The sequence below is a fragment of the Phyllobates terribilis genome, unplaced genomic scaffold (genome assembly GCF_046119375.1).
Source record: "Phyllobates terribilis strain yellow unplaced genomic scaffold, ASM4611937v1 Scaffold_11__3_contigs__length_659146591, whole genome shotgun sequence".
Lineage (NCBI taxonomy): Eukaryota > Metazoa > Chordata > Amphibia > Anura > Dendrobatidae > Phyllobates > Phyllobates terribilis.
This window is the reverse complement of record NW_027362771.1, coordinates 311,093,634-311,121,270: the sequence shown is the minus strand read 5'-3', so window position 1 is coordinate 311,121,270 and position 27,637 is coordinate 311,093,634. Positions and strand designations below refer to the sequence as shown.

The 27,637-nt window shown below is 42.5% G+C and overlaps 1 protein-coding gene across 1 annotated transcript; it reads right to left on the bottom strand.

The window, feature by feature from the left end:
• Positions 1-2,515: 2,515 nt before the first annotated feature.
• IRF5 (interferon regulatory factor 5) lies at positions 2,516-26,242 on the bottom strand. The gene is made up of 9 exons (XM_073652554.1): positions 25,986-26,242; positions 15,781-16,031; positions 15,139-15,328; positions 14,971-15,011; positions 10,414-10,447; positions 8,705-9,010; positions 7,082-7,471; positions 4,052-4,170; positions 2,516-3,748 (listed from the first exon to the last, which is right to left on the bottom strand). The coding sequence occupies exons 2-9, from the start codon at positions 15,952-15,954 to the stop codon at positions 3,503-3,505; spliced, it is 1,500 nt and encodes a 499-aa protein (XP_073508655.1). The 5' UTR covers positions 15,955-16,031; positions 25,986-26,242; the 3' UTR covers positions 2,516-3,502.
• Between the last annotated feature and the right edge of the window lie 1,395 nt (positions 26,243-27,637).

The window sequence follows — 27,637 nt, the reverse complement described above, 5'->3', positions numbered from 1 at the left end:
TCAGATGAGATCATCAGTTGGCAGAAATAAAAATTTGCGTGAATGCAAAAAAAATATGCAGCTAAACTTTCTGTGAAAAGAAAAAGTGCAAATAAAACTTACAAAAATGAATTTTACCTTGTGTGGCAAAATATGTGCGTCAATGGTTTACTCAGAATTTAGACTGTAAACTGTTTTCTTGTATGCAAATGCTACTAGAGCCATGTACATAATGGTGCTGCTGTATAGAGCCCAGTGGTGGTCAACCCCACATGTAAGTACAGTCCGAGTGCATTATGGCTAGGGTGAGGGGGACATGGAACAAAGAAAAGGCAGCCCTACTCAATTACATTTACCTGATTTGTGTACAGACACAGCCATGAGCCCAATCTGTGCCTTTATACTATCTTAGTTCATGAGTCAGTCGTATGGTTACACATCTACAGCAGCCCCCGCCATGCAGCGTGATAACCACAGGTGGGCACAATATGGTGCTAGCCGTATATCCCTGTCCCCATTAGTACTCATCTATTTTGCATGGCAGTGTTCGCTCTTCCTCTATAAATGATCCTGCCCCTATTATCTCTCAAGACAGAAGAAACAATTACAAACCCTAGAAGGGGAGTTAGGGGGCACAGTGAGAACATTACCAATAATCTTGAGTAATGCCATGAATATAAGGAAGTATACATGGTAGGTGACCCTTGTCTAGTCGCATAGTCTTCTATTCACTTGTTGCCTATTGTATACAAACTCTTGTGACCAGGTCTGCACCTGACCGTAGTTTAATGTTATGACGGTATAACTTATTTGTGTGTATGGTACAGGCATTGTATGTATCAAATGTGCAGGAATTTTACAATATGCCTTAGATAAGGCCACATGGAGCGGCTAATTGTTGGTGAATGTGATTTTGTAAGAACGTGTGCTGTTTCACCTTCAGAACCATGTGGCTATTACATTCAGTTTTGAGAGTAAAATAGCGGCTTCCATACAAAATCTAGTGGTGGTGTGTTAATGGAAAAACAAAATGTGGTGGCTTTCACCCGGTGGACTAATACCACAGAGCATTGGGGCATATTTCTAAAGCTAAATGTGGCAAAAAAAAACAAAACTGGCTTGCATCATGTGTGTTTCAGACACTTGTCTGGTAAAGGGACATGATTTAACAGGCAACAAAGTGTGATAAAAGTGTGCCTTATACAGGGTGGTCCAAAAGTAGGTGGACAGAAAGTGTAATAAGGTTATGAAGGGGGAGATTTATCAAACATGGTGTAAAGTGAAACTGGCTCAGTTGCCCTTAGCAACCAATCAGATTCCACTTTTCATTCCTCACAGACTCTTTGGAAAATGAAAGGTGGAATCTGATTGGTTGCTAAGGGCAACTGAGCCAGTTTCACAGATCTAGTTTTCACAGATAGATCTCCCCCAAATCTGTTTTCTTTTCAGATAATTCAGATAACACATAATGGCAAATAATTTAAATACAGATCAAAGAAAATGGATTTTAACAGAGTATTAGAAATCTCAAAGTGCTGAAACCGTTAGAGCAAATTGGGTGGAAACATTTGGTACTCAAGCCCCAAAGAGACAAACCATTTACCGCATTCGTGACAAATTCAATGCCACTGGCTCAATCCTTAATGCTCCAAAAACTGCTCGACCCCAAACAGTCTGTACAGAAGATAATAAACAACTTGTTGCTGAAACATTTGTTCAGAGTCCAAAAAAGTCCACCAGAAGAGCCTCTTTGGAATTGGGCAATTTCACGAGCTTCTATCATGCGAATCCTGAAATCTATTGGGTGGAAAGCTTATCGTCCACGTCTAATTCATGGTTTATTGGAGGATGATCCAGACAGGCGGCTGCAATTTAGTGTTTGATAAATGTCCCCCTTCATAACCTTATTCACTTTCTGTCCACCTACTTTTGGACCACCCTATATTTCTGGAAGAAAGTAAGCCAACTCCTAGGTTCTGTAAACTAAGGATACAGTCTTAAAACACACCATTAATCTCTGATACATCTGGCCCTCTTCAAGACTGTCTAAAGTCTACAATGTCTAAGAAGCAGACAGTACTGACAGACTAATAATGGAAATTATTTCAGAATGACTTTTTTATTTTGTGTAGATACACATCTGTTTGACTGTTTTCTTTCACCAATTGTTCATCTATATGTGCAAATTGACATCTAGGTGCAGGTCAGTTATATGGTTAATAAGCTACAAAACAAAATGTGGCCGTTCTTGTGTGTAGATTTTTGTAATATTAATAATAATGCTATAAAACAGTCATCACTACCACATATGAATAGCAAGATAAGAATGTTTATATACAACAGTTCACCTGACAGTCGCTTTCATAATAATAGCTTCCCCTTTGCATAGAAGTGCTGGACCTTTTCTTATTAAGCTTAGGTGACTGGGACAGAGCTGTAATACTAAATAAACACTCTCCACAAATCCCATTTATTTAGCCTACATCCCACTGCTCTGTACAATAATCTGGTTATTATTCCATCTTTAAATGGAATCTCTCAGCAGGATTTCACCCACAAACTATGCATGTAGCTTTATCAAAAGACACATCCAGCAATACCTTTACATGGCCAGTCCATTACAAAAATCTGCTTTTAAATGGATATGCAAATGAGACTGTAGATCTGAAGCCTCTGTCACTCCAGCTCTATTCCTTGCCCAGCTTCGCCTCTTTCCGCTTGACTGATAGCCTCTATGCTGTGTGATATCAGGCAAAAGATGTTTGTCACTCCAGCTCTATCCTCTTCCTGCTTGACCAAGGCTTCAGATCTACAAATAGTTCTTCAGCCTCATTTGCATATTAATTCAAAGGCTGATTTCTCAGTGGTGAAGGTACAGACTGGCCATGTAAGGGTAATGCTGGACTTGTTTTTTGAGAAAGCCACATGTACACACAGTTTGGGCCCTGAAATCCTGCTGACAGATTCCCCTTAAAAACAACATGGAATCTTGCATAAAAGGGGAAAAAAAAAAACCCTCGTTCCTCCTCACTCATTGTAACATTTCTTTAGATGTATAAAACATCCTCAGCAGAAGGAAACAAACTTACAAAGAAGAAGTAGAACTGGAACCTACATCCGTATTCTGTTCCCCTTCTATTTTCTACATGTGTATTTACTTGTATCACCAGCTATATGTATACTACAAAAATACAGGATTTCACCACTAGGCAGAACACAGATCAATGCAATATTATTGTACACCAACATCTTTGAGGATGGATAATCTAAACATCAAGCACAGTTATACTGGTCAAGAGTTTCATTCTTTACCCTACAGAAGAGTGAGACCTTATTCCTGAGATTTCCTACAATGGAAGCAATAAAGTATTTTTCTCTTGTTATTCTGAGCAAACATGTGACTTGAGCACATCAACCTCCTCCTCTTTAGTAGATGAAGACCATTTCTCAAATTCTGTGGTTTGATATTCTTGATGGTCAATCCTCTCGGTTCATGAACCACATTCTTCATCCGTCAGTCCTGTCACTGCATGTTTCCTGTATGCATAGGCCATGGGCCAGAGTCTACATTTACTGCTGCATTTGTTCCTCCATCTGGGACCATAGCTTGGGCCTGCTGGCTTTGCCACAACTGATGAAGTTCCTTAAATTGCTCCACCATCTTATCCTTTAGGTCTGGATGTGAGATTTGAAGCTTTATACTATCTGCAGACCAGGAGATTTCTCCTGTGAAGATTTCAGACAGTAAGCGGGCAGCTACAGGAATAACCTACAAGATGAATAATGAAAAGGTCATCAAATGGAGTCAAATAAACAGTTAATAATCAACCTTTATTTCAAATGGGACTGACCCACCAGGATAACCAGATAATATGCCATATTAAGGCATAAGATGTCATAGAGGAGTCCCTTGCTTAAATTCCTCCCGACGTCTTATGAGCCTGAGCACATCTCGCTCGCTTGGGCTGTTTATGTGACTGGATGAGAAGGGACATCCTCTTTAATATTCACTGAAGTCTGGAAATACTTAGCAGCCTATGAAAATCTGTGTATCTTCTAACAAGTTCAGTACCTGCACAGTGATTAGCTTTTTCTCTTTGGGTTTTCGATCAGGCCATTCCTCCCCAAAGCAGAAAAATATCTCATACGGAGGCAATACGTTGGTCTGTCCTTTCTGGCATGCTATAAGCTCTGTGGACAACAAGGCAGAAAAAATAAATACATCACTAAATATCTACATGTATTCTTCTAGGCTAGGAAATAAACTTTTACTGCGGTAATAACCAAGAACCTGTCATTAGATTCATGCTCTCCAAACCACGGGAAGCATGAATCAGAACCTGGGTGCACAACTGCAGCCAGGTATGTTTTTCCCTGAAGTGCAGCCTTGTTAAAGTTCATTGACCGGACTCCCCCATGTGTGTATATACAGTCTTCAGCTTCTCAGACTGGTTTCTGGGACACACCATACTGATGCTCTGATTCATGATGCCAGTTGTTCAGCTAGTAAGACGCTAATTCCATGCATCGAGTACATTTAAACTGTTAATCCCATTACCAAGTTATAACCTATCCAGAGAAAGGGGTCTCGGAGATGCGCCACTGGAATGGAGCTGTAGCTGCGCATGATCACAATATGGTCCTATCTTATTCTGGGCGTGGTACAGTCAGATCAGGGAGTTCCTAATCTTGCAGTCAAAATGTGGACACACAAAGCTGCCGTATGCATTGGTCAGAGAAATAAAGGGGGGGAATGGCTACATTCTAAATATAGGTTATACAAATTAAGGTAGAAACCAGCAAAAGCAACACCTGTTCATATAGACAAAAATGAAGCAGAAAGTTGTGAGTGCGTCGTGTTTTGGTTCCACATTACAAGGTTTTGCTAATTAAAGGGAATCTGTCGGCACTATTTCACACCCAAAACTATTTATATACGCATTTTAACTGTTTCAAAGACATATCCAACAACACCGTTACATGGTCGGTCCATTCCTCCTTACTGAGAAATCAGTATTTCAACTGATTTTCAATTGAGGCTGAAGGACTCGTGTAGATCTGAAGCCTCTGTCACTACAGCTCTATTCTCCGCCCAGCGCTTACTCCTCCTTTGCCTGAAGTCACACAGAAAAGAGGGTGTCAGTCAAGCAGAAGGTGACGGTCTGGAAAAAGGAATAGAGCTGGAGCGACAAAGGTTTCAGATCTTCAGACTCCTTTGCATATCAATTCAGACGCTGATTTCTTAAGAGTACGTGCTGTGTAATAGTATTTCTGGCCTCATCTTGGAAAGGACTACATGCGCATATAAATAGTTTGGGGTGGAGAAATCCTGCTTTACTTTTCCAGATTCCCTTTAAGTAAATGCATTGGTATTGCAGTCTATATGTATGTACCATATTTTCAGAGGTTATTACTGTTGATTATCATTAGAGAATCCAGTATGGTCGTAAAAATCAGACGACAATACGGAGGTTGCAATAGATTAGGGTGTGATTTTTCTGGCATAAGCCATTACATTTTTATAATGTAAAATAAAAATTAAGGCTTGCAAAACTCATCAGTTTTGGTTAGGATATAGGTCTGACCATTGGTCATTGTCTTGCTTGTAAATTTATGATCAGTAAAGATCATACATTAATTTGTTATACAAAACTTACTTCCTATATGACAGAAATATGTATAGAAGCTAACCGCAGCATAAATATACAGGTAGGAGAACCAAACTGCATATCTAAAGCGAAGCATCCCAGGTAAAGTACAAAAATATCATCTGCATGAAATGGCTTCCAGGTATTATTAGGAGATATCCAGGTAAACACTACGGCATTACTCCAGCTCTAGAGTTCCAGCTGCTTGTGCCATCGTTACAGCAATACGTGTAACCAAGCACTTCCTGGATTTCAGATCAGTCTTGCATCACTGTCAATGTGCCAGGCTAAATAAAAAAATATTTTTAATTAATATTGTTTCACGTAGGAGTTACTGCAGACTTGAATCTTAAGACCGGACAACCCCTTAAATTCAATTGTGCTGTCAGGTCTCAAAAAACAAACTTTTTTTTAATGTTTTGATATTTTTCTCAATTTTCCATATCTATATAAAATCAGAAATCTTGCAAATGTCACACTAGGCCTAATATTAGAATTTCACTTGTTATTTAGACAACTCTTTTCAGCAATCTCATTATCATCGCAGAAAAGATTAGAATTAAAGGTAATCAGTATCGTAGCTTAAAACTAGTCAGCCCCACGGTAAATCTCAAACAAAGCCCCCAACTATTATGGGTCTTTAATAGTGATGATCGAGCCTGTATTAACTCTTTCAGCGAGCACGCTCAGGTGCTCGCCGAGTATTTTTGGCGTGCTCTGGGTCTGCTAGTGTCGCTGCCGCGGCAGCATGTGTCACACCTGTTTGTTAGGCAATCCCTGCATATGTCACACCTGTTTAACAGGCGTGACACATGCAGCCACAGCGACCCTAACATACATGCCGAGCACCAGAGCGTGCTCGCCGAAAGAGCTAACAATACAGGCTCGATCATCACTAGTCTTTAATAGTACTGATCTTGTCATGAGAGCCAAAAGAGACCTTTTGGGTTCTTGTATGATCAAGATGTAACTTAAAGCTCTGCACCCAGTATAGTTACACCCCTGAAGATAACACAGGTTCCATTATTCACAATAGGTGATGGACACATCTCACCTCTTCTCCTTCCCTTCACAATGACCTTTACCTAGATCAGAGCACAAGTAGAAAATACTTTTATACAATTCAACAGGGTCAAAGCCTGTTTATTGTGGCTTATACGTCTTGTTTTCAGCAGCCACATTGCCTAATATTAGACTTGTGCCTTAGTGGCAATTATGAAAATTACAAGATTTTTTTTGTTAAACAGACAAGTAGAAAAATATATATATTTTTTTCTACTTGTCTATTTTTTATCGAACAACTTTATCCCCTATTTAATCAATAGGTCTTTTTCTAAGGACACATTATTTTTAAGCTCACAGACTGCATGGCTTCTTGTTAAAAGGTATTCACTTTGTGATCTAAATTTGCCATAACATGGTTTACAATTTCCAAACGGAAGCTTAACGCTCACCATTTAGGAAGGTCTCTAGGCTGAATACTTTGATTCTCTTCTCTCTTTCTATGGGGTTGGGTCCAGCTAGATTGTTTGCACATGGTCCAGACCAGAAGACTTTGCACTGGCATAAACGGATGGCATAAATATCCTGCCCTTGCAGGGTAAGAATAAGTCCTCGGTCCATAACATCCAATAGATGGTTAGTGTAGAACTTCTGTTTTTCATTGCTGATCTCGTCAGTTGCAGGAAACCGAACCTGCTCCAGAGTAGTAGGACCAAACAATTCTACTTGCTCTGGTGTTGGCTCAAGGTTACTGTAAAAAAGGCGGCAGCCATGAGGGTTACTGACAGTCATTGCTCCGACTTGCTTTCCTCTGTACAGGAACTTTATTTCCAAGTCAGTCACTGCAACAAGAAAGTACAAGTAGTAACATTCTCAGACTAAAACAGCCATGCAGAGGGACATTTGTAATTTCTTCACAATTCTATTATGTGCCAAATCAGCACTTCTGAACCTGCAATGTTCATGCTACATTAATATAAATGAGGCACCATGCCGGGTATGAGCAGTGCAGCAAACCCCAACCACACCAATGGGGAAAGGGTGGGGTGGGAGAAGAAATGGAGCAAAGGCTGGTCTCAGTTCTCATGCTGGGGGAGACTGGTCTGGGAGCTTTATATAGGGGGTTCTGGCTTGAGGTTGTATCTTTATTTAGGAGGTGGTCTTGGTGGTTTGCAGGGCTGTGGAGTTGGAGTCGGTATAAAATGGACCAACTCCAACTCCTAAAATATATAATAAATTGGGAACAATAGTTCAATGCAGTTTGTGGGGAATATTTTTATCATAACATTTGGGAAAGTTATGAAATGTCCTATAAATGTCTGTCCTATTCCTGATCTAAGGGTCTAGACCAGTGTTTTGCAAACTCCAGTCCTCAAGGCCCCCCAACAGGTCATGTTCTCAGGATTTCCTTAGTGTTGCACAGGTGGTGGAAGTATCATCAAGGCATAAGGAATTCTCTCACCTGGGAATCCTGAAAACATGACCTGTGGGGGACTGTGAGGACTGGAGTTTGGGAATCACTGGTCTAGACTTTTAGCTTAGATGAATCTGTGCTACAGTAAATGTATCACTTAAACATGAGCCATGTATGAGGGAGTCGGAGGTTTGGCTTACCGACTAAACAGCCCTGGTGGTTTATATCCATTTTCATTTCAGGTAAAGGGGGTCATTTATAACTTTTTGTAATTCAAATGGAAATCATCAGGGATCCAGTTTAGTATCTGTCATTATAGGGTTAGGGTTGACTCCAGAGTTACTCAGTTAGAACTTTTAATCACTAAACCACGGCATCTCACCTCATACTGCTTTTCTAGCAAGACTCACTCCAAACTGTGCATCCATTATCTCTATAGTGTGAGATCACTTGGCTCATTCAGGACTAAAGATGTCACAAGGGGGCTTCTACAGTCCTCACTTTGCAATAATAGGCAGACTTTGCTAAAGATGATGTGTGGCATTCAACGTGGCCTTAGTCACATATGTATATTAAAAGAAAATCTTGCAATTATTAACATTTATGCCTAAAAATATTGTTACATAGCCATATTATTTGCACGGTGCACAATTCTACTCACATGGCAGCATCTGGGGACTAATAAGTAACTCAGGTATTCCTTGTTCAATGGGCGCTGACATCACCCCTTGTATAGGAAGTGCTGGATCTTGGGCTGGCTCCATATTTCCTGCAGGTACTAGTTCTGACAGAGGAAGGACTACGGGTTGTGATACCATGCGTTGGGGAGATAATTCCACGCCAGGATATCCTCCAGGGACAGATGGTTTTACAACAGCATCTGTTTGGGTCAAGTTATGCTGTAATAGGTTTGCGCAGGGGCTAAAATTGGGCTCCGTCTTAGGCCAAATGTAAGAAGGCAGTGGATCTATACAATAATGGAAAAAAAAAAAAAGTTAAAAATGCCAGCACCAATTATTGGCATTACATATGACAAGTACAATCTGAGTTACCTGAGACGGCACTGTTGTATAGCTTTATGCTTCAAAGAGGCTGATGCCCAGTTTATGCAATGCGATATGGAAAAATACTTCTTCACACACAAGCAAATCAGTTATGACCTTAAGGGCTCGTGCACATCACTGTTTAAACTGGACGAGTTCTATCCGTGGCTTTGATGGGTAGTACTCGTAACCATGTTATTCTATTGGATTGTACATGTGTCCAATTTTTCCAAGGACCGAGTGTTCCAAGGTAAAAAAAAAAAAAAACAGACACGTCTAATTTTGATCTGAGTGTCAGGTCAAAATCGGCAACACAAGTCTATGGGTCTGTGGAAAACGTCAGACCGCACTCTGATGACCAGGGGCAATTTGCCCTAGGCTCAGCTGGCAAATCCCCCGTAGTGGGATTCGGCCATTCTCTGAACCGGCTGTCAAGCTGTGCGCCGCACTGCACGCTGTCAGGATTCTCTGGTGCCGGCAGTGAGAGCAGGAGGTCATGCAACCTGCGATTTGCATACATGCAGTCATGTGCCAACTAGACATGCGTGGCCTCACCCAATACAAGTTAATTGAGCGAGGCCGGATAAGTCTAGCTGGAATGTGGTTACATAACTGGCTACTCTTGCTGCCATTATGGAAGAATCCTGACAGCGTGCATGGTGTGCGCAGCGACAATTCAGAAGCCTGCAGGTACCTAGAGTGACTGCAGACTTTCATCACAAATGTGGACAACTCTTAATTTTAACATTAAGCAATGTAGTATGCCTAATCCTAACAGCGTGTAATATACTCACTGTCAGGATTTGGCTCTGCTTGCTGGTTCCAGCAGTCATCATATGATCACTCATATGCGATTTTCATACTTCACGGTTCTCTCAGTGAAGCAGGGGCTGTAGCATTTCACTGAATATTGAGAGAATCAGGAAAAACAGATTGTCGGCATGTGACTAATATGCAAATTGCATATAAGTGGTCACATGGCAACTACTCTAACCACTTGAGCAGGGGAGGGTTGAGGGGGGCACCAAATTTATTTCTTGCCCCAAGTGCCGGAAAACCTAGATTCACCTCTGGGATGACATACAAGTGTGGTCCGATTTTCAAGGACCGAATGAATGAAGGTGTAGAAACTTTTTCTTTCTCCACCTCCAAAAAAAAAACGGATCCCACTCTTATCAAACTTTGATTAGTATAATCAGACCATTTTTCTCATATAAAAGAGAAAAGAAAACTGTTGTGTGACCATAGCCTTATTGTGCTAAAATCTCTCCAAGTATGCGCCAACATGCTTGTGGCTTTACTAATCCTCAGTTGTTCCTGCACTTACCGCGGATATCCAGCATTGGGAAAATGTTGTCAATCTGAAAGTGGAGAAATGATGCATATGAGTAAAGTATGCAGCTAAGACAATACATAGTGATGAGGGCAGAATAATTTCCAAATTTTGAAGAAACAAGCAAGTGTGCTCTAAAATCCTTTCTTCATGCCCAGTCCTGGAACAAATACCCTTCACAAATACAAATGTATTATATTAATTCACATATACTTTATCCCCGTAATGACAACCAATATGTCTTTTTTTTTTTTTTTTTTTTCTTCCTCAGGTCAGTAAAAAGAGAGAATAGCTCCCTTCTGGGGCAAAAAAGCAGCAGGGGTCAGCTGAATACTATAATTGTCAGCATGCTACATCAACCGCGATTGTTGTTAGCACCGATTGTGACCATTTAACCCCCTAGATACTGTTGTCAATAGGGACATTTCATCTAGATCAGTGGTCCCCAACCTTTTTTGCACCAGGGACCTGATTCAAACAAGACCATTTTTCCATGGCCCGGCAGGGCAGGGCGGGTCAGGGACAGGGTTATGGAGGGATTTGGTTTGGTGCATACTTATACAATGTAGACCAGGTCCCTGCCAGGAGCCCTACATAATGTGCTGTGCCGGGAGCCGAGTCACTGAGGCCCCATCACGGCCCGCAGCAGGACGGGGCTGCTGTGTCCCTGACAGCTGCATTCACTTCATCCTGCTTCAGGACCTGTGGTGACATCACAGTCATGTGACCTTGATGTCATCACAGATCCTCTACCAGTCTACCCTGCAGAAGTCTAGAACAGAGGGCAGCATCCACCCCACACAGTGTGCTCTGAGCAGCCTCAGAGCAGAGCACACTGTCAATGTTTAGTTTTTGTCTGCGGCGCCCTGGACCGGCAAAAAAAAAACCTGGTCCGCGGACTGGTGGTTGGAGACCCCTGATCTAGATGGTTAAAAGATGAAGACTGCTCCCTCTAAAACCCCATCGGTACTCTGCGATTTTGTGACAGTGAAGTCCCAATGGTTGCCATGGCAACCTAAGGCCAAGTATGATGGTCTATTAGGAAGTTAGCAATTTTTTAACCCCTTCGCAACCTTGGGTATTGTCGTTTTTGCATTTTCGTTTTCTGCTCCCCTTGTTCCCAGAGCCATAGCGTCTTTATTTTTTGGTCAATATGGCCGTGTGAGGGCTTATGCAGGGACAAGTTGTACTTTTCAACGCCATTACTAGTTTTACCATATCGTGTACGGGAAAAAAATTCCAAGTGCGGTAAAATTGCAAAAAAAGTGCAATACCACAGTTGTTTTTTATTTATTTTTTTTACCACGTTCACTGAATGCTAAAACTGACCTGCCATTCTTATTCTCCAGGTCATTACGAGTTTGTAGACACCAAACATGTAGAGGTTATTTTATATTTAAGTGGTGAAAAAAAATTCCAAAATTTGGTAAAAAAAAAACGAAAAAAAAATAGCGCCATTTTCCGAGACCTGTAGCGTCTCCATTTTTCGGGATCTGGGGCTGGGTGAAGGCTTATTTTTTTGCGCGCCGGGCTGACGTTTTTATTGCTAACATTTTGGGGTAGATCCGATGTTTTGATCGCCCGTTATTGCATTTTATTGCAATTTTGCGACGACCAAAAAACGTAATTCTGGCGTTTAGAATTTTTTTCTCGTTACACCGTTTACCGATCGGATTAATTCTTTTTTTATATTGATAGATGGGGCGATTCTGAACGTGGCGATACCAAATATGTGTATGTGGGTTTTTTTTTTTTATATATATTTTATTTTGAATGGGGCGAAAGGGGGGTGATTTAAACTTTTATATTTTTTTTATATTTTTAAAAACATTTTTTTTTTCACTTCCTGCATGCTTCAATAGTCTCCATAGGAGACTAGAAGCAGCAGTTGTCTGATCGTCTCTGCTACATACAGGGGATCAGCAGATCCCCTGCATATAGCAGAAATGGTCCTGTGCTATGAGCGCCGACCACTAGGTGGCGCTCATAGCAACGAGATCATGACAACCACAGGCATCGGCTGCAGACCCTGGGTTGTCATGCACGCCCATCGGTGACCCGCGATCACGTGACGGGGTCGCCGATGGGCGGGGCTTATGACGCGCAACCCGGAAGCGCGCGTTAAATGCCGCTGTCGGAGATTGACAGCGGCATTTAACATGTTAACAGCCGCGGGTGGATCGCGATTCCACCCGCGGCTGTTGCGGGCACATGTCAGCTGTAAGAATCAGCTGACATGTGCTCGGTTCAGTGAGGGCTCAGCGCAGCAGCCCTCACTGAACCGGGGGTACGCAAATGTGCGTACTAATACGGCAAGGGTTGGAAAGGGGTTAATGGGGGAAAAAAATACCGTATTTTTCGGACTAAAAGATGTACCGGACCAAAAGACGCACCCCAAATTTTGAGGTGGAAAATAGGAAAAAAAAAATTTTTATAAGATGGGGGTCCATCTTATAGTCTGAATAGGTACGGTATCTTACCTGGGGCGGTGGAACGGGGGTCACAGGAGGCAGGGTCTTTCAGGAAGCCGACGGGAGTGGAGGAATGCTGCGGACCCTGGGTGCGAGAAGGCGGTGCTCCAGCAGCAGGGAATTGCAGTGGTGGTGGAGCAGGATCGTAGGAAGCAGGGCCCTCAGTTCCCCTTCCTTAGGAACCCGGCGGCAGCAGCAGAAGAGGTGAGATGCTGCGGGGCCGCTGCCTGCCTGCCTCATCACCTCACCGCGGACAGCCAGACTTCGGAGCATCTCCCCTCTTCTTCTACTGCCGCCACTGGGTTCCGGAGGGAACGGAGGACCCTGTGATCCCACTCCACCACCACCGCAACTATCCGGTAAGTTACGTTCGGACCATAAGACGCACCCCGCGTTTTCCCGCCAAATTTGGGGGGAAAAAAGTGTGTCTTATGGTCCGAAAAATCAGGTAAGCTTTCTTTCCACTTTGTTAATTCCTGTAACGTATCTGAAGTTTTATCAAGTTTCCTAACAGCAGTTTTGAATACAATGAGAGGTGCCATTTTGTAAATTGTATCAGATTTGGGGATTTTCCAATATATAGGCCCCTCAAAGTCACTTAAAAAAAATGAATGGCAACCTAAAATTAAGATTAAGATTGTTAACTTGATTGGAAAAAAAAAGAAAAAATGCTGATAAACTTTGAACCCTTCTATCATCCTAACAAAATAAAAGCACATTTGAAAAGTGAAAAGGTATAATAGAAACAAGTCACCAATTCTGCATTTATCACCCACTCCTGGTTTAGGCTCCCACTCCTGAGAAAAAATACTGACCACATACTGATAGTGGGGCCGTGGCCTTAGCCACTCTGTAGCAGTCAGTCTCAGACCCTATAGAGATTCGCAGTGTCCCTATTTTATTTTGGGGGTGTAGATGATACATTCTTCATCACTTGCTCGGCTGTAGCAGATCCGGTTTTTTTGTTATTTCCCGTCTCTGCTATGGTAGCTGTGTTTCATGATGACAACCTCTGTCTATTCCCCTGCATTAGGGACAATAGTGGCAACAGTTTAAGTTTCACAGAGGTAGCAGGCATCATGTTTTAGTCAGAGCTGTACTGATTACATTAACCCCTTCTTATTTATTTTACTCACTTATACAGCGCCATTAATTCCACAGTGCTTTACAGACATTATGGGCACTGTCCCCATCGGGCCTCACAATCTAGATTCCCTATCAGTATGTTTTTGGAGTTTGGGAGGAAACCCTTCTTTATCTCCATTTTTCCCCTTTCGTCCTTCAGATTTTTCCTTTCCTACTACCAAGAGGTGTACCCTTTTTTTTTGTCTAAATAGTTGTCTGAGGACTTGATTTCTGTGAGACAAGTTGTAATTTTAAATGACATCATTCAATTTACTATATGATGTACTGAGAAAAAAAAAATAATCAGTAGGGTGAAATAATTATTTTTTTGTGATTTTTGTGCTTACTGTGCAGTAAAAATGACATGGCAACATGATTCTGCAGATCAGCATGATTACAGCGACCCCAAATATATTTAGTGAAATATGGAAAAAATATCAATAAATATAAAAAGGTTTTAAAAACTTCAGAACTTTGTACAAAAAAATTTGTTCTGAGATCTATAGCCTTTTAAAAAAATAAAATAAAAATGTTCATTGCTGAAGCTGGGAGAGGGTTTTTGTTTTGCCCAGTGAGTTGCTGTTTTTATTGGCCCCATTTGGGGTATATCCAATGTTTTGACTGCATTTTGTTTGGGTGGGTTCGGTGATTAATAAAAAATAAAAAAAAAACACCTTCAATTCAGGCACACACATTACATTTCTTTTCTTTACCATAAGGATTCCGTTGAATAATTTCATATTTTGACATATTGGACTTTTACAGATGCGGAGATGCCAAAAATGCTTCTTTTGGATTGTAAAGAAGGGGTGATTTAAAATTTTATGCATTTATATTTCTTAAATATTTTAAAAATAATAATTAAAACTACAGATTTTTTTTTATACCCTCTAGGGGAGATGAACTTGCAATCCTTTGAACACATATACAATACACTGCAATAGTCTAGCCTTACCTCTTCCTCATCATCACATCCATTATCATCCACCAAGGGTTCTGCAAAAACAACGTTACGTGAGTAGTTATAGAGCGGTACATAGTATGACCAGTGAAAATGGAAAGCAGTAGGAATGAATAATCCAATGTATATGGATGGAAATATTTAGAATGAAAAGTCTAGCACCTTCATTTTGTCCTGGGAGATCACATAGCTGGTAGATCTTGAATGGTTGCATGGGAGTTTCTTTGGTGCCATCATACAGAAGCTTGAACTCTCTGCTTTTGTTCAGGGCACAGCGCAGGTTTGCCTTCCATTTTGCAGGGTCAGGCTCATCTTTGCCCTCTTGATATTTCCCGGTTTCCATGGCCCAAGCCTTTAAATAGGACAAACAGATGTGAACTTAAAGGTCACCTGAAATGGATTACTTACATCCACGCCTCTCTGCATTGAGAAGTTTCCATACTTCCTTATTGAAGAACTCTAGGTTAATAATGTTATTGGCTCAATTTTCATCACAAGTCAGGTTTTCCTATTCCTATGCACTACTATGATGAAAACATTCTGCTAAGAGATATGCTATAATATAGTAATGTTCTATATACATACAGCTAAAGGGCTCTTTAATGCTTTATGTCACCCAATATCTGGCATGATCAATTACCCCTATATTATCAATTTTAAATTCTTTATACTCCATGAAAGAGGACAAGGAGCACCAAAACCCCATGCTGTCGCTAGACTAAGAAATGTATAGTTCTACACAAAAACAGTGAAAATTGCAGTTATATTTGGTGCTTCCTCATTATCTTCCAGTGCCGCACCCACCTTAAATATAGTGTTTTCCTCATCTTGTGCTGGTATGTGACGCGTTGCGTGGCGCCAAGGGATCCTAAACAGCTTGTGATCCGGATCTTCCCAATGTAAACCTGGGTATTTTCCACTGTCCACCTGTGCCACCAACCATGGCTTAAGACGAATACGTCGAGGGTGCGGGTTCATGTCCACGTGCCACACAATGCGTTGTTATAGTATCAGGATAGAAATGGCATCTAACAGCCACATCATCGTACTGTGTCCTGAAAGCAACAGAATACAAACTGAGCCTCCAGCCTTTCATACCATTTTGTAAATCAGGTCACCCATTAAAGAGTAGAAATTATTTAGAGTATTGTAATTTAATGAGGTCAAAATCCAAGTTAAAAGCTCCATCCATCTTTCTACGGATGTGTGCTTTCCTCTTCACCCTCACAAAGCTAAAATGATAAAAATTCTGGAATCCCGCAACCATTGCAAGCTTATAACCAGGGCTGTGGAGTCGGTAAGCCAAACCTCCAACTCTGACTCCTCAATTTCCATGACTCCGACTCCCTCATACATGGCTCATGTGTAAGTGATAAATTTAGCTGAGATGAATCTGTGCTACAGTAAAAGTCTAGACCCTTAGATCAGGAATAGGACAGATTTATAGAACATTTCATAACTTTCCCAAATTCTTATGAAAAAATATTCCCCACAAACTGCACTGAACTACTGTACCCAATTTATTATATATTTTAGGAGTTGGAGTCGGTCCATTTTATACCGACTCCACCGCCCTGCTTATAACAGTTAACTTTCTAATCTTTCTCATCCTTACAGAACTGGAGATATAAAAGAAAACCTCACAAGTCGTTAGGAGGTTTTATTTCTTGACAATAACAATTCATTTTCATTAGTCTAAGGTTGGTTTCCGATGAGAGAATTTCCGGTTAGTGTGCTCTCCATGTGCACAATGGATTCAATAGTTGCCGGTATGCTTGTGCATATTAGCGATTTTCAACCACCCTCCCAAAAAATTTAAGCATGTACCATTGGTCTGTTTTACAGCCCAGACTGAAGCATGTAAATACAGGCAGCTCTTGCACCCATCCGCTATTTGGATGAACACATGGAGACAGTCGCATTCACATTGCTGACGTGACGTAACTGACGTTTTTTTTTTCCATATGGTCGTCTGTACCCAATCTATACAATATAACATGAATACAGCCATTTAGTTTGGAATATTGCAAGGGAAATTTTCTAAGCAACAGAAACCGTTTCAGTGAGGCATAGTCTACTGTCCTTAGGGGGAAAAACTACTTTCATTGGTTACAAATATACAGAAAACTCCTGGGGATTCTCACTGTGCAGTCCGACAGGAATCAAACACATTGTATTAGAAGCCGTACTCTTACTGCAAGCTTCAAAAACCCAACAGGAGCATAGAGTATTTCCTTCTTGTTGTTCGTTTCTATGACACGTTACTTCTGGGTCTCCGGGATATCTTATTGTAGTGTTAGGGTACAAACTAACGACGGGTAAAGTGGTTGTCCACTACTTGACAACTTCTTCAGAATGGTGACCACACGGTGGTGCCAATCAACAGTAGCTGATTGGCTGCATTGGTCAGGTGACGCCCCCGCCATACGTTGATGCCAGGAGACTGGAAGGTCAGACAATGCTAAGTCTGGAGGAGTGGCACTGGTCAACTTAATTTTCCACCACCCTGGGGCCATTTAATCGGGCTTGTTAGTAGTGGACAGACCATCTATTACCGACTTGTAGTAGATTCATGATAATGGATAAGTATTCTTAAGTTATATAGCAATAATAAAATGTACCCATCATGAGTAAGATATGTCCTGTTAGTTTTGGTGTCTGCATAGTATTCTGATATTTAACCACATATTCCGTTATAAAGCCTATGCAGTAATACGGGCAATGGTTTATATAACAACCTTGCTCCTCTTCTCACAAAGGATGACTAAAGGTAACTCTAGAAACATCATGCAGTCATGAGACAACGTGGTCACACCATTCACCAGTAAAAAGGGACTTTACCACCATATTTATAAAAATTGGACTGAAGGAAATGAAACTGAACATCCTCCATTAGAAACCACATCACCCGACAGGAGTTATGAACATAATGTTACTATACTGTACAGACAATATTAACCCTCCGCTCTGGCGGCACATAACTGTATAAAGCGTGCGTAGGTTTTAAAAACATGCTAACTTATCATAATGTCGATATTTATTGAAAGTTATATTGAAGATAAAACTCATTTGGATAACACGGTAAGCAAGCTTTGTAAGTAATGCACAGCAAGGCGGGGGGCAAGGAACGGAGGGGGGACTTCTGCAAAATTACAATGAGATTCTTTTGGTACCAAAAGCAGAAAATTTTCAGTGCCTGGCTGAACAATCTATTACAAAATCTCAGGAGAACAAGTCCTATTCTCACTGGCAATTGTAAGGTGTTTTACCACTACAAAACTGGAAAAAATTAAAAATTAAAAGGGGTACTCCGGGGAGATAAAAAAATATTGTAATGGTTATATCTTCATAAACTATTAGGATAACATGAATAGTGCTGTGTCCAAACCTCACAGTACCTGTAATTCTGTGTTACATTACAGCTGCTCCTCACTGCTTCCTCTCCCTTATGGGACATTATATCACACATTAGGGGGAAATCTATGGAGCCTCTTTCTAACACTCCATAGGATTACATTGTTAAAGTCACTTCTGGGTCACGTAGAGCGCAGTGTAACCCAGAGAGTTTGTAGAGCGGCAATGTCACTTAGAAGAGGAGAAGAACGGCGCTGGAAACGTGGGGTCTTCAAACACAATAGATAGCTGTTGGCCAAACGATTGTTTGACTTGCAGCTTTCTCTCCGACTCCTCTATACACAAGAGCGCTTGCCCTGATGAGCGCTCCTCGGGTCTTTATGAGATGGCTGCTACTACATTCCTCTGCTGGCAACTTATCTCACCGAGAAGAACATGACTGGCAGCCCGAAATCAGTTATGCCAGATGCCAGGGGTGTACATAGAAATCATGGGGCCCCATAGAAGAAGTTCTAATAGAAACCCCCCCCCCCCCCAAAAAAAAATGTAATAATTGTCGGGTTCACAGAAGAGCAGATCTCACAACTTTCCATCCTTACATAGTAATTTTCCTCCTGCTGAAGTCCTAGATTCCTCTTTCATTGCCCCCATAAAAAGTATGATGCCAACAAAAGTGCCCCCTCTAAACACAGTATGATACCCCCATGGTGAATTCCTCCACGTGCACAGTATAATGACCCTACTGTACCCCACCTCAACCCCCAAGGCAAAGTATGGTGACCACAACACAGGATGATCCCCCAACTGACTCCCACACAGCCCTCCATGCAATATAATGGGCCTACATACAGTATAATGGCCCGCACTAGCCCTCCAAACAGTAAGATGGCCGCCACACAAACCTAGACACTGTATAATTGCTTGCACACAGTATAATGGCCCCACATAACCCTCCAAATATTATAATGGCCCCACATAGCCTTCCATATAGTATAATGCACCCCTATGGTCCTCCACACAATATAATGCACCCCCCATGGTTCTCCATACAATATAATGCGGCCTCCATGGTCCTTCATACAGTATAATGCAGCCCCCATGGTCCTCCATACAGTATAATGTGGCTCCCATGATCCTCCACACAATATAATGCGGCCCCCATGGTCCTCCATACAGTATAATGCGGCCCCCATGGTCCTCCATACAGTATAATGCGGCCCCTCATGGTCCTCCATACAGTATAATGCACCCCTCATGGTCCTCCATACAGTATAATGCACCCCCCATGGTCCTCCATACAGTATAATGCACCCCCCATGGTCCTCCATACAGTATAATGCACTCCCCATGGTCCTCCATACAGTATAATGCACCCCCCATGGTCCTCCATACAGTATAATGCACCCCCCATGGTCCTCCATACAGTATAATGCACCCCCCATGGTTCTCCACACAATATAATGCAGCCCCCATGGTCCTCCATACAGTATAATGGGGACCCCATAGGGCATAGTGCAGACCCCATAGGGCATAAAGCAGCCACAGTCCTCCAGTAATATTGGCACCACATTTAAATAAATGAATAAATACACACTTGCCGCTCCTCGTTCCCCACTGCTTCGGTCTCTGCAGCGCGTCTCATCAGCTCCACTGCCTGACCCAGTGGCGCGATGAAGTGACGTCATCGCTCTGCTGAGTCAGACGCAGAGGGGAGTGATGGGAGAGGGAGTGTCACATGACGCTCCCTCCTCCATCATTGCTTTCAACTGTATTGGCATCTGCTGATACAGTTGAATGCGGGTCTGGGGACAGTGCTGGCTGTGCGGCGAGGGGGGGACGGGGGACTGACACCTTGCCCCCCCAGCTCACGGGCCCTAAAGTAGTCACGCCACTGCCGGATGCTTATCTACACCAACGTCATTTGTAGGTGGAGAGTCGGCAGGCCCGGATACACATTAGACTGGCAGCCGAGCCGGTCTAATGTGTTTGGCCGCCATTAGTCTAATGTGTATGGGGGCATTAAGGGCAGAGACAGACTACCGTATATCTTGTGCGAGGATCGCATCGTAAACCTTGTACTGGCTGTCTGCTTTCATGACCCAAGCTCGACACATGCATAGAAATACATCACGCTGTCATGTTCAAGTCAGGAAGGTACCGGCCAATCCGTTCAGTGTGATGTGATCATCGCACGAGTTACACGGCAATCTGTCTCTGCCCTAAGGGTGACTTCACACATCTAGATAGCTGACTAATTTGTCCAATTAGACCAAAACTGGTGTATGCAAAAGGCCACTTCATCTGACTGATCTGTCCTATCTGCCAGAAAATTGATATGATGTGCTTAAATTGTATCCATCATCAGATTTTACAATACAAACTGCATACAAAATTAAAATCAATGAGGCTGGTGTTTTTACTTTAAAAAAGGATTATAAGACATTCTGCTGTGTATTTTCAAATTTTCCTTCCTGTTTTTGAAATTAACATTTAAGCTACGGTCACACTATCAGTATTTGATCAGTATTTCACATCAGTATTTGAAAGCCAAAACCAAGAGTGAGTAAAAAAAATGCAGAATTGGTGACGTGTTTCTATTGTACTTTTCCTTTGATTGTTCCTCACCTGGTTTTGACTTACAAATACTGATGTAAAATACTGATAGCGTGACCGTAGCCTTAGATGGAGTCCATAGAGAAGGATTTATATAATGCTTCTTGTACTATCAGGATTATATATTGTCAGCTGAATTTTATTATAAAAACATCAGCCTCTTCAGGCTGTCTTTTGCTCCCACCCCCACCCAGGAGATGTGGTATGATCAGACCATGTTCCTGTACGGTCACACACAGCCATTACACAGTACACAGCAGGGGCACATTTATAAGATTATCTCAGCACAGGAACATTTTATTTAAACACATCCAAATGTGGAAGTTATTATTATTCTAGGATCTATTGATTAAAATGTACTTTTGTTCATGGGAAAACACCTTTAAGTCAGGACTTTTGTCCCCAAAAAGGAGATTCTGATGAAACCCCCAGATGGAGTCACTTTGGACAATGTCTGGCCTCTGACTTGCGGTGTCCCATCTTCCTATATGCATAAAACTGGTCGACCAAACTTGTGCACTAAAAAAAAACAAAAAAAAAAACGGACACTGCTGAGACAGAGGCCAAAGTGACTCCATCGGCTTCATCATAGTGAATGGTTCCATTGACGGTTCCCTTTGAATTGTGTTTTTGCAGATTGAGGCAGAAACCCCAAGGTCAGTGCTTAGGGTACAACACAGCATAAACTTGAAACTAGACATACACTGTTTTTTGAGAGGCAGAATGGACAAAAACAGCATGATATTGAGGCAGAGACCCTGATTTCAGTGATTACTGTTGTATCTGCTGCAGATCTAGCAGTTCTCTGAAAGCTGAGCTCTGTATAACCCCGCCCACACCACCGATTGGCAGCTTTCTGTGTACACTGTGCATAGGCAAAAAGCTGCCAAATTAGTACAGATATATGATCAGAGACATTGATGACTTCTTGTTCTGTCCTACCCTTCAGTGATAATAATTGTCAGACTTTATGGGACAGTTGTAAACTTTATGGCACTAAATTATTACTCCTTGAAAACATCTACCTGGGCACATTTTTTGTGCATGTTTCTATACATCATGTATGTATATTACCTGTCCTACCCTGCTGAGTATATATTGATGTATTCTTTGGTTGTCATGCATCATGCTAATGCTTTTAACATGCCAGGGAGACACACAATCAATTTGCATGTGTGACATCTACGACTCAAATACTGAGCTGTTGTACAAGGCAGAAGGGGATTTCTAGAGGGGCACCGTATAGAACCTGCAGAAAAATTCCTAGCACATCACGAGTTTTATCAATCTACGTCATGTGCTCAATTTGTATTTTTTTCTGGGGTCATATTTTTATATTTTACAGCTATGGAGTCATAGGTGAGACTCTAATTGATACCTGCAGAGCAGTGATTCCACTTCTATAAAAACATTTCTATTTGCACAATAGATCAGTTATTTCGCTTACATGATTCATTTTACAGGGTTTCATGATGACATCTATGACAAGGCTGAATATTTATAATACAGGTTCAGTTTCCGCCACAAACAATGTACAATATGAGCATTGGTATTAAAAAAAAAAAAAAAAAAAAAAGCAACTTTGGCATTCTCACACCATTTTTGTGCAGCCCCGATGAAGTGATCGGAGCTGGGTCGGGACGAGGGCTTTCGACCGCTGCTTTTCATGATGAGCGGTGGCGTTCACTATGCTACAAATCTCTTTCTCCAGCAGGGACTCAAGTAGGATTTGTGGTGAGGCGCAGACAGAGGTACACACCATTCATCCAGAGACCTCAGTCTTGATGACTTGGGCCCTCAGTGTGCACATACCCTTAGAATTCAGAGCGATTACTGTACCATCAAATAAGAACTTATAGGGAAGGGGGAGCATGCTCGGATATGGAGTTATCTGAGTGTTCTCGGGTTCGGACAGAGGAGTCGGCGTGCGTGAGTCACATGCTCGGGTAGCCGCGGCGGCATATATCGTGGAGCTAAACATGCGGAGAATGCCAGTGTATTGTCTGATAGATGAGGGTCTATATTCTGTAACTTGCACCCATGTGAAGCATATGCACCAGACAGTGGGCACAGACGCAGTGTGGACCGAGCCCAAGTTGGGAATAACCCCCTATGGAGTGGCTAAGTAAAAGGCATAACAATTCCCCAAAAGGGCTCTTGTTTAATTTTTTTTTTTTTATTACAGTGGACAAGTTAAATCCTGTAAAACAAATATGTTCTGAGTTGGTATAATGGAATCTACCTGCATGTGTAGCCTTCTAGGGTATTTATGCCACTATATGACAGTAGTCAACTCTGCATTGTCTGGAGAAATTGTGGTCAGTGGTCACACTCCAATATTCAATGTAGACCCTGATCGACTGGTTGCGCAGGATTTACAATGAAGTCTATAGAAGTGCCACTGGTAAGTGTACACTTGGCAGCATTCTCATCGTCTTACCATCACAATAGATGAAAGATTCATCAATAGTGCAGTAAAATGCAGGAATTTAGTTGTCAGTGAACTCTACAAAATGGCACCATTTTTTTTCAAAGTGGCAACACATTGCATAATTGGCACTTCTGGCTATGCACACTCTCAGATAGCAGCACAACGATATTCTAGGTGGCACAAGTGTGAATTCATTTGGTGCATTTTATAACTTAATCCACAGCTCAAGACATTTCAGAATGGTCAAAATTTGCTGTTTTCCATCTGTTCTATTTTTTTGGGTCCCATTTTGCAAAAAGCCTTTGCCATTTTTTGCTTAGTAAAATGTATTTATTTATTTTACTCACTTATATAGCGACATTAATTCCACAGCGACTTACAGACATTATCGGCACTGTCCCCATTGGGGGCTCACAATCTAAATTCACTATCAGTATGTCTTTGGATTGTGAGAGGAAACCGGAGAACCCGGAGGAAACCCACGCAAACACGGGGAGAACATACAAACTCCTTGCAGATGTTGTCCTTGGTGGGATTTGAACCCATGACCCCAGCGCTGCATTCAGCCTATATATTATTTTAGCTGTGACCATAAAGCATCCAGAGTCACAGTGTAGCCCAAACCTAATGTTCACATTTTCAACAAAGCCTATATCCAGAAATGCCTGCAATCATTTACCATCTGCTCCCATATAGGAGTCTTGTCCTATAAATCCACAGAGCAGCATTTCACTTTGCCACCATTACAAAACCCCTACAGAAAGGATTATTCATATCCTGTAAGGAAATGGTGCCACAACTACAACATCAATCAAATGTTAGCATTTAATAGAAGAAAAGAGAACTGGAAAGAAGGATGTACACTTTCAGCCACTGTAAAAACATTATGGTTTATATGGTATTTCACCTGTTCTTCTATGGTAGAGGTCGCAATATTGGCACAGGAAATACAACTATTCTGCATCACCACTACTTGCACAGCATGATACATCTGAATGGGCAATGTTACATGAATCTGTTACATGAATCATGAACATACATCTGAATGGGCAGGTTACATTACTAGTTCATCTATTATAATAAGGCTTCACATTACGGGCTTATTCACAATACTATATAGCAGCCACATTTTCTTGTCATGTTACAGACACAAGTCTCATCCCCACCGAGTGTCTCATGACCTAAACCAGGGATGGGGAATCTTTTTTCTGCCAAGGGCCATTTGGATATTTATACTGTCCTTCGGGGGCCGTACAAATTGCGCCCTAACTCCACCAACAAAATGCGTCCTGATGCTGGCACTGGTGTCAGGGCGTAATCTACCATTGCATGCGCCTCAGCGTTCAGTAGTGAACACTTTGGGCAGAGTCAGAAGAAATTAATGGGACGGCAGCCGGCAAAATACAGCTGCCGGCCCAAGCACTGTGGTCCCCAGGAGTCTACTCGGGGGCCTGATAAAAGGTCATCGAAGGCCATAAATGGCCCATGGGCCTGAGGTTCACCACCCCTGACCTAAACTAACAGCACCATATATGTTTTGGATAAGGTGCTGAAATACAGATGAGAAGACACAGGTGCTATAGAGTCATGTGAAGAAGCCCTTAAAGGGAGTTTTCGCCCCAGATTTTTTTTGTTTAAAGCGTGCAGCATGGTCAGAATATAAGAAGTTTTCCCCACCACTCTTCTCTCTACAGTGCAATGAGGGGAGAGGTGAAGGATTGCTAAGGCGAGTAGGTTTTGTTTTATTTAACCATCCTGCAAGTTTTGAAAACAAAAGACATAGCTGGAACTGGAGGCCAGAAATTTATTACTGTAAACTCTTTTATGGCTCATTCACACGTCTGTTTTTCACATGCGTGTTTTATCCATGAGCTTACGGGGCTGTTCAGTGTTTTGGTGGAAGGGGTGTCCTGAAAAGAACCCCTTTAATAGACAGAACACCCCTCCATTGTTGCAGAACTTGATGTTACACTTGTTTCAATTCTTCACCACTGAGAAATATTTAGACTTGTGTAAAGAGCTGAAACCAATTCTTTATGAGCATCACCACCTCCGAAGAACATCAAGAACGTTCCTATTCACTGGCAGCAAACATCTTAGAAATGGTGAAACAATGAAATACAAGATATATTAGAAAGTTGCAGAACTGCTCATTGTACAATTTGCTTTTTCTATAAAACTGGAACCCTTTAGGTGCTCCAAAAACGTTCAGCATCCTCCCACCCTAAGAACCATAGGACCACCTGATAGCACATTAAAATCTGGAGCTCTGGTCACAGACAGATCAGCACAAGAGGGACAGATCAGATCGGATCAGACACAGACACATTGTGTTACCTTGGTAACCAAGTATAATAGTATCTAGCATTATGCCAATACATTGCAGCGGCTTTCCAGGGCTCCTGAATGGTGGAATACAGAGGCAGAGGTCTCAGAAGGTTAGGGGACGTCACCAGCAGTGGAGGCACATCCCCCAGCACACCTTCCTTACCTACACTGTTTACCCCATACACCCCAGTTTCCCCAATGTCCACGCAGAGGGGACACTTTCCACGTGACCAGTGGCTGCACCGTTAACCCCTTGCTGCCCCCGCAGAGGAGCTCTTCTTACCTATCCAGGTGACTGGGAGCAGTCGGCGCCACTAGCAGGCAGGAGAAGGGGCGGCGGTGCCTCTGCTGTCCCTCCTGGAAGTCATACTGCACACGATGGAGGGACGTGACTACAACTCAGAGAAAACTGCAGATAAACAAAAAAAGCAGAAGCTACATGTGAAAGCAGAAGGAGGGGGCGCCACTTCCTGGTCCAAGCTTCTTGTCAGGGAGAAGTGGAGGAGGGCAGAGACTGGGTTACAGGTGAGAGACAGCCCTCCCCTCCCTTCCGGAAGTGGTAGCGCCCGAAACTGTCCTGGCTGTGCAGTGGCTGGAGGAGTACATTTATGTATTGCATGCAGCTTGTGAAGTGACCAGTGTACTTGTGTGCACAGCCTGTGTGGTGATTGCTGTATATTTATGTATGCAGCTTGTGTGGTAACCAGCGTACAGGCGTGTGTGCATCCTGTGTGGGGACTAGTGTATACAGGTGTGTGTGCAGCCCGTGTGGTGACTAGTGTATACAAATATGTGTGCAGCCCATGTGGGACTAGTGTATACAGGTATGTGTGCAGCCCGTGTGGTGACTAGTGTATACAGGTATGTGTGCATCCTGTGTGGGGACTAGTGTATACAGGTATGTGTGCAGCCCGTGTGGTGACTAGTGTATACAAATATGTGTGCAGCCCATGTGGGACTAGTGTATACAGGTATGTGTGCAGCCCGTGTGGTGACTAGTGTATACAGGTATGTGTGCATCCTGTGTGGGGACTAGTGTATACAGGTGTGTGTGCAGCCCGTGTGGTGACTAGTGTATACAGGTATGTGTGCAGCCCATGTGGGACTAGTGTATACAGGTATGTGTGCAGCCCGTGTGGGACTAGTGTATACAGGTATGTGTGCAGCCCGTGTGGGACTAGTGTATACAGGTATGTGTGCAGCCCATGTGGTGACTAGTGTATACAAGTATGTGTGCAGCCCATGTGGTGACTAGTGTATACAGGTATGTGTGCAGCCCGTGTGGGACTAGTGTATACAGGTATGTGTGCAGCCCGTGTGGGACTAGTGTATACAGGTATGTGTGCAGCCCATGTGGTGACTAGTGTATACAAGTATGTGTGCAGCCCATGTGGGGACTAGTGTATACAAATATGTGTGCAGCCCATGTGGGACTAGTGTATACAGGTATGTGTGCAGCCCGTGTGGTGACTAGTGTATACAGGTATGTGTGCATCCTGTGTGGGGACTAGTGTATACAGGTATGTGTGCAGCCCGTGTGGGGACTAGTGTATACAGGTATGTGTGCAGCCCGTGTGGGACTAGTGTATACAGGTATGTGTGCAGCCCGTGTGGGACTAGTGTATACAGGTGTGTGTGCAGCCCGTGTGGGGACTAGTGTATACAGGTGTGTGTGCAGCCCGTGTGGGGACTAGTGTATACAGGTATGTGTGCAGCCCATGTGGGACTAGTGTATACAGGTATGTGTGCAGCCCGTGTGGGGACTAGTGTATACAGGTATGTGTGCAGCCCGTGTGGGACTAGTGTATACAGGTATGTGTGCAGCCCGTGTGGGACTAGTGTATACAGGTGTGTGTGCAGCCCGTGTGGGGACTAGTGTATACAGGTGTGTGTGCAGCCCGTGTGGTGACTAGTGTATACAGGTATGTGTGCAGC

Coding starts and splice junctions, on each gene's coding strand:
- IRF5 (XM_073652554.1), bottom strand. CDS start 15,954: ATGAACCCGCACCCTCGACGTATTCGTCTTAAGCCATGGTTGGTGGCA. Junction 10,448..14,970: donor GATGTGATGATGAGGAAGAG/GTAAGGCTAGAC, acceptor CTCCACTTTCAG/ATTGACAACATTTTCCCAAT. Junction 9,011..10,413: donor CCCAATGCTGGATATCCGCG/GTAAGTGCAGGA, acceptor ATTATTGTATAG/ATCCACTGCCTTCTTACATT.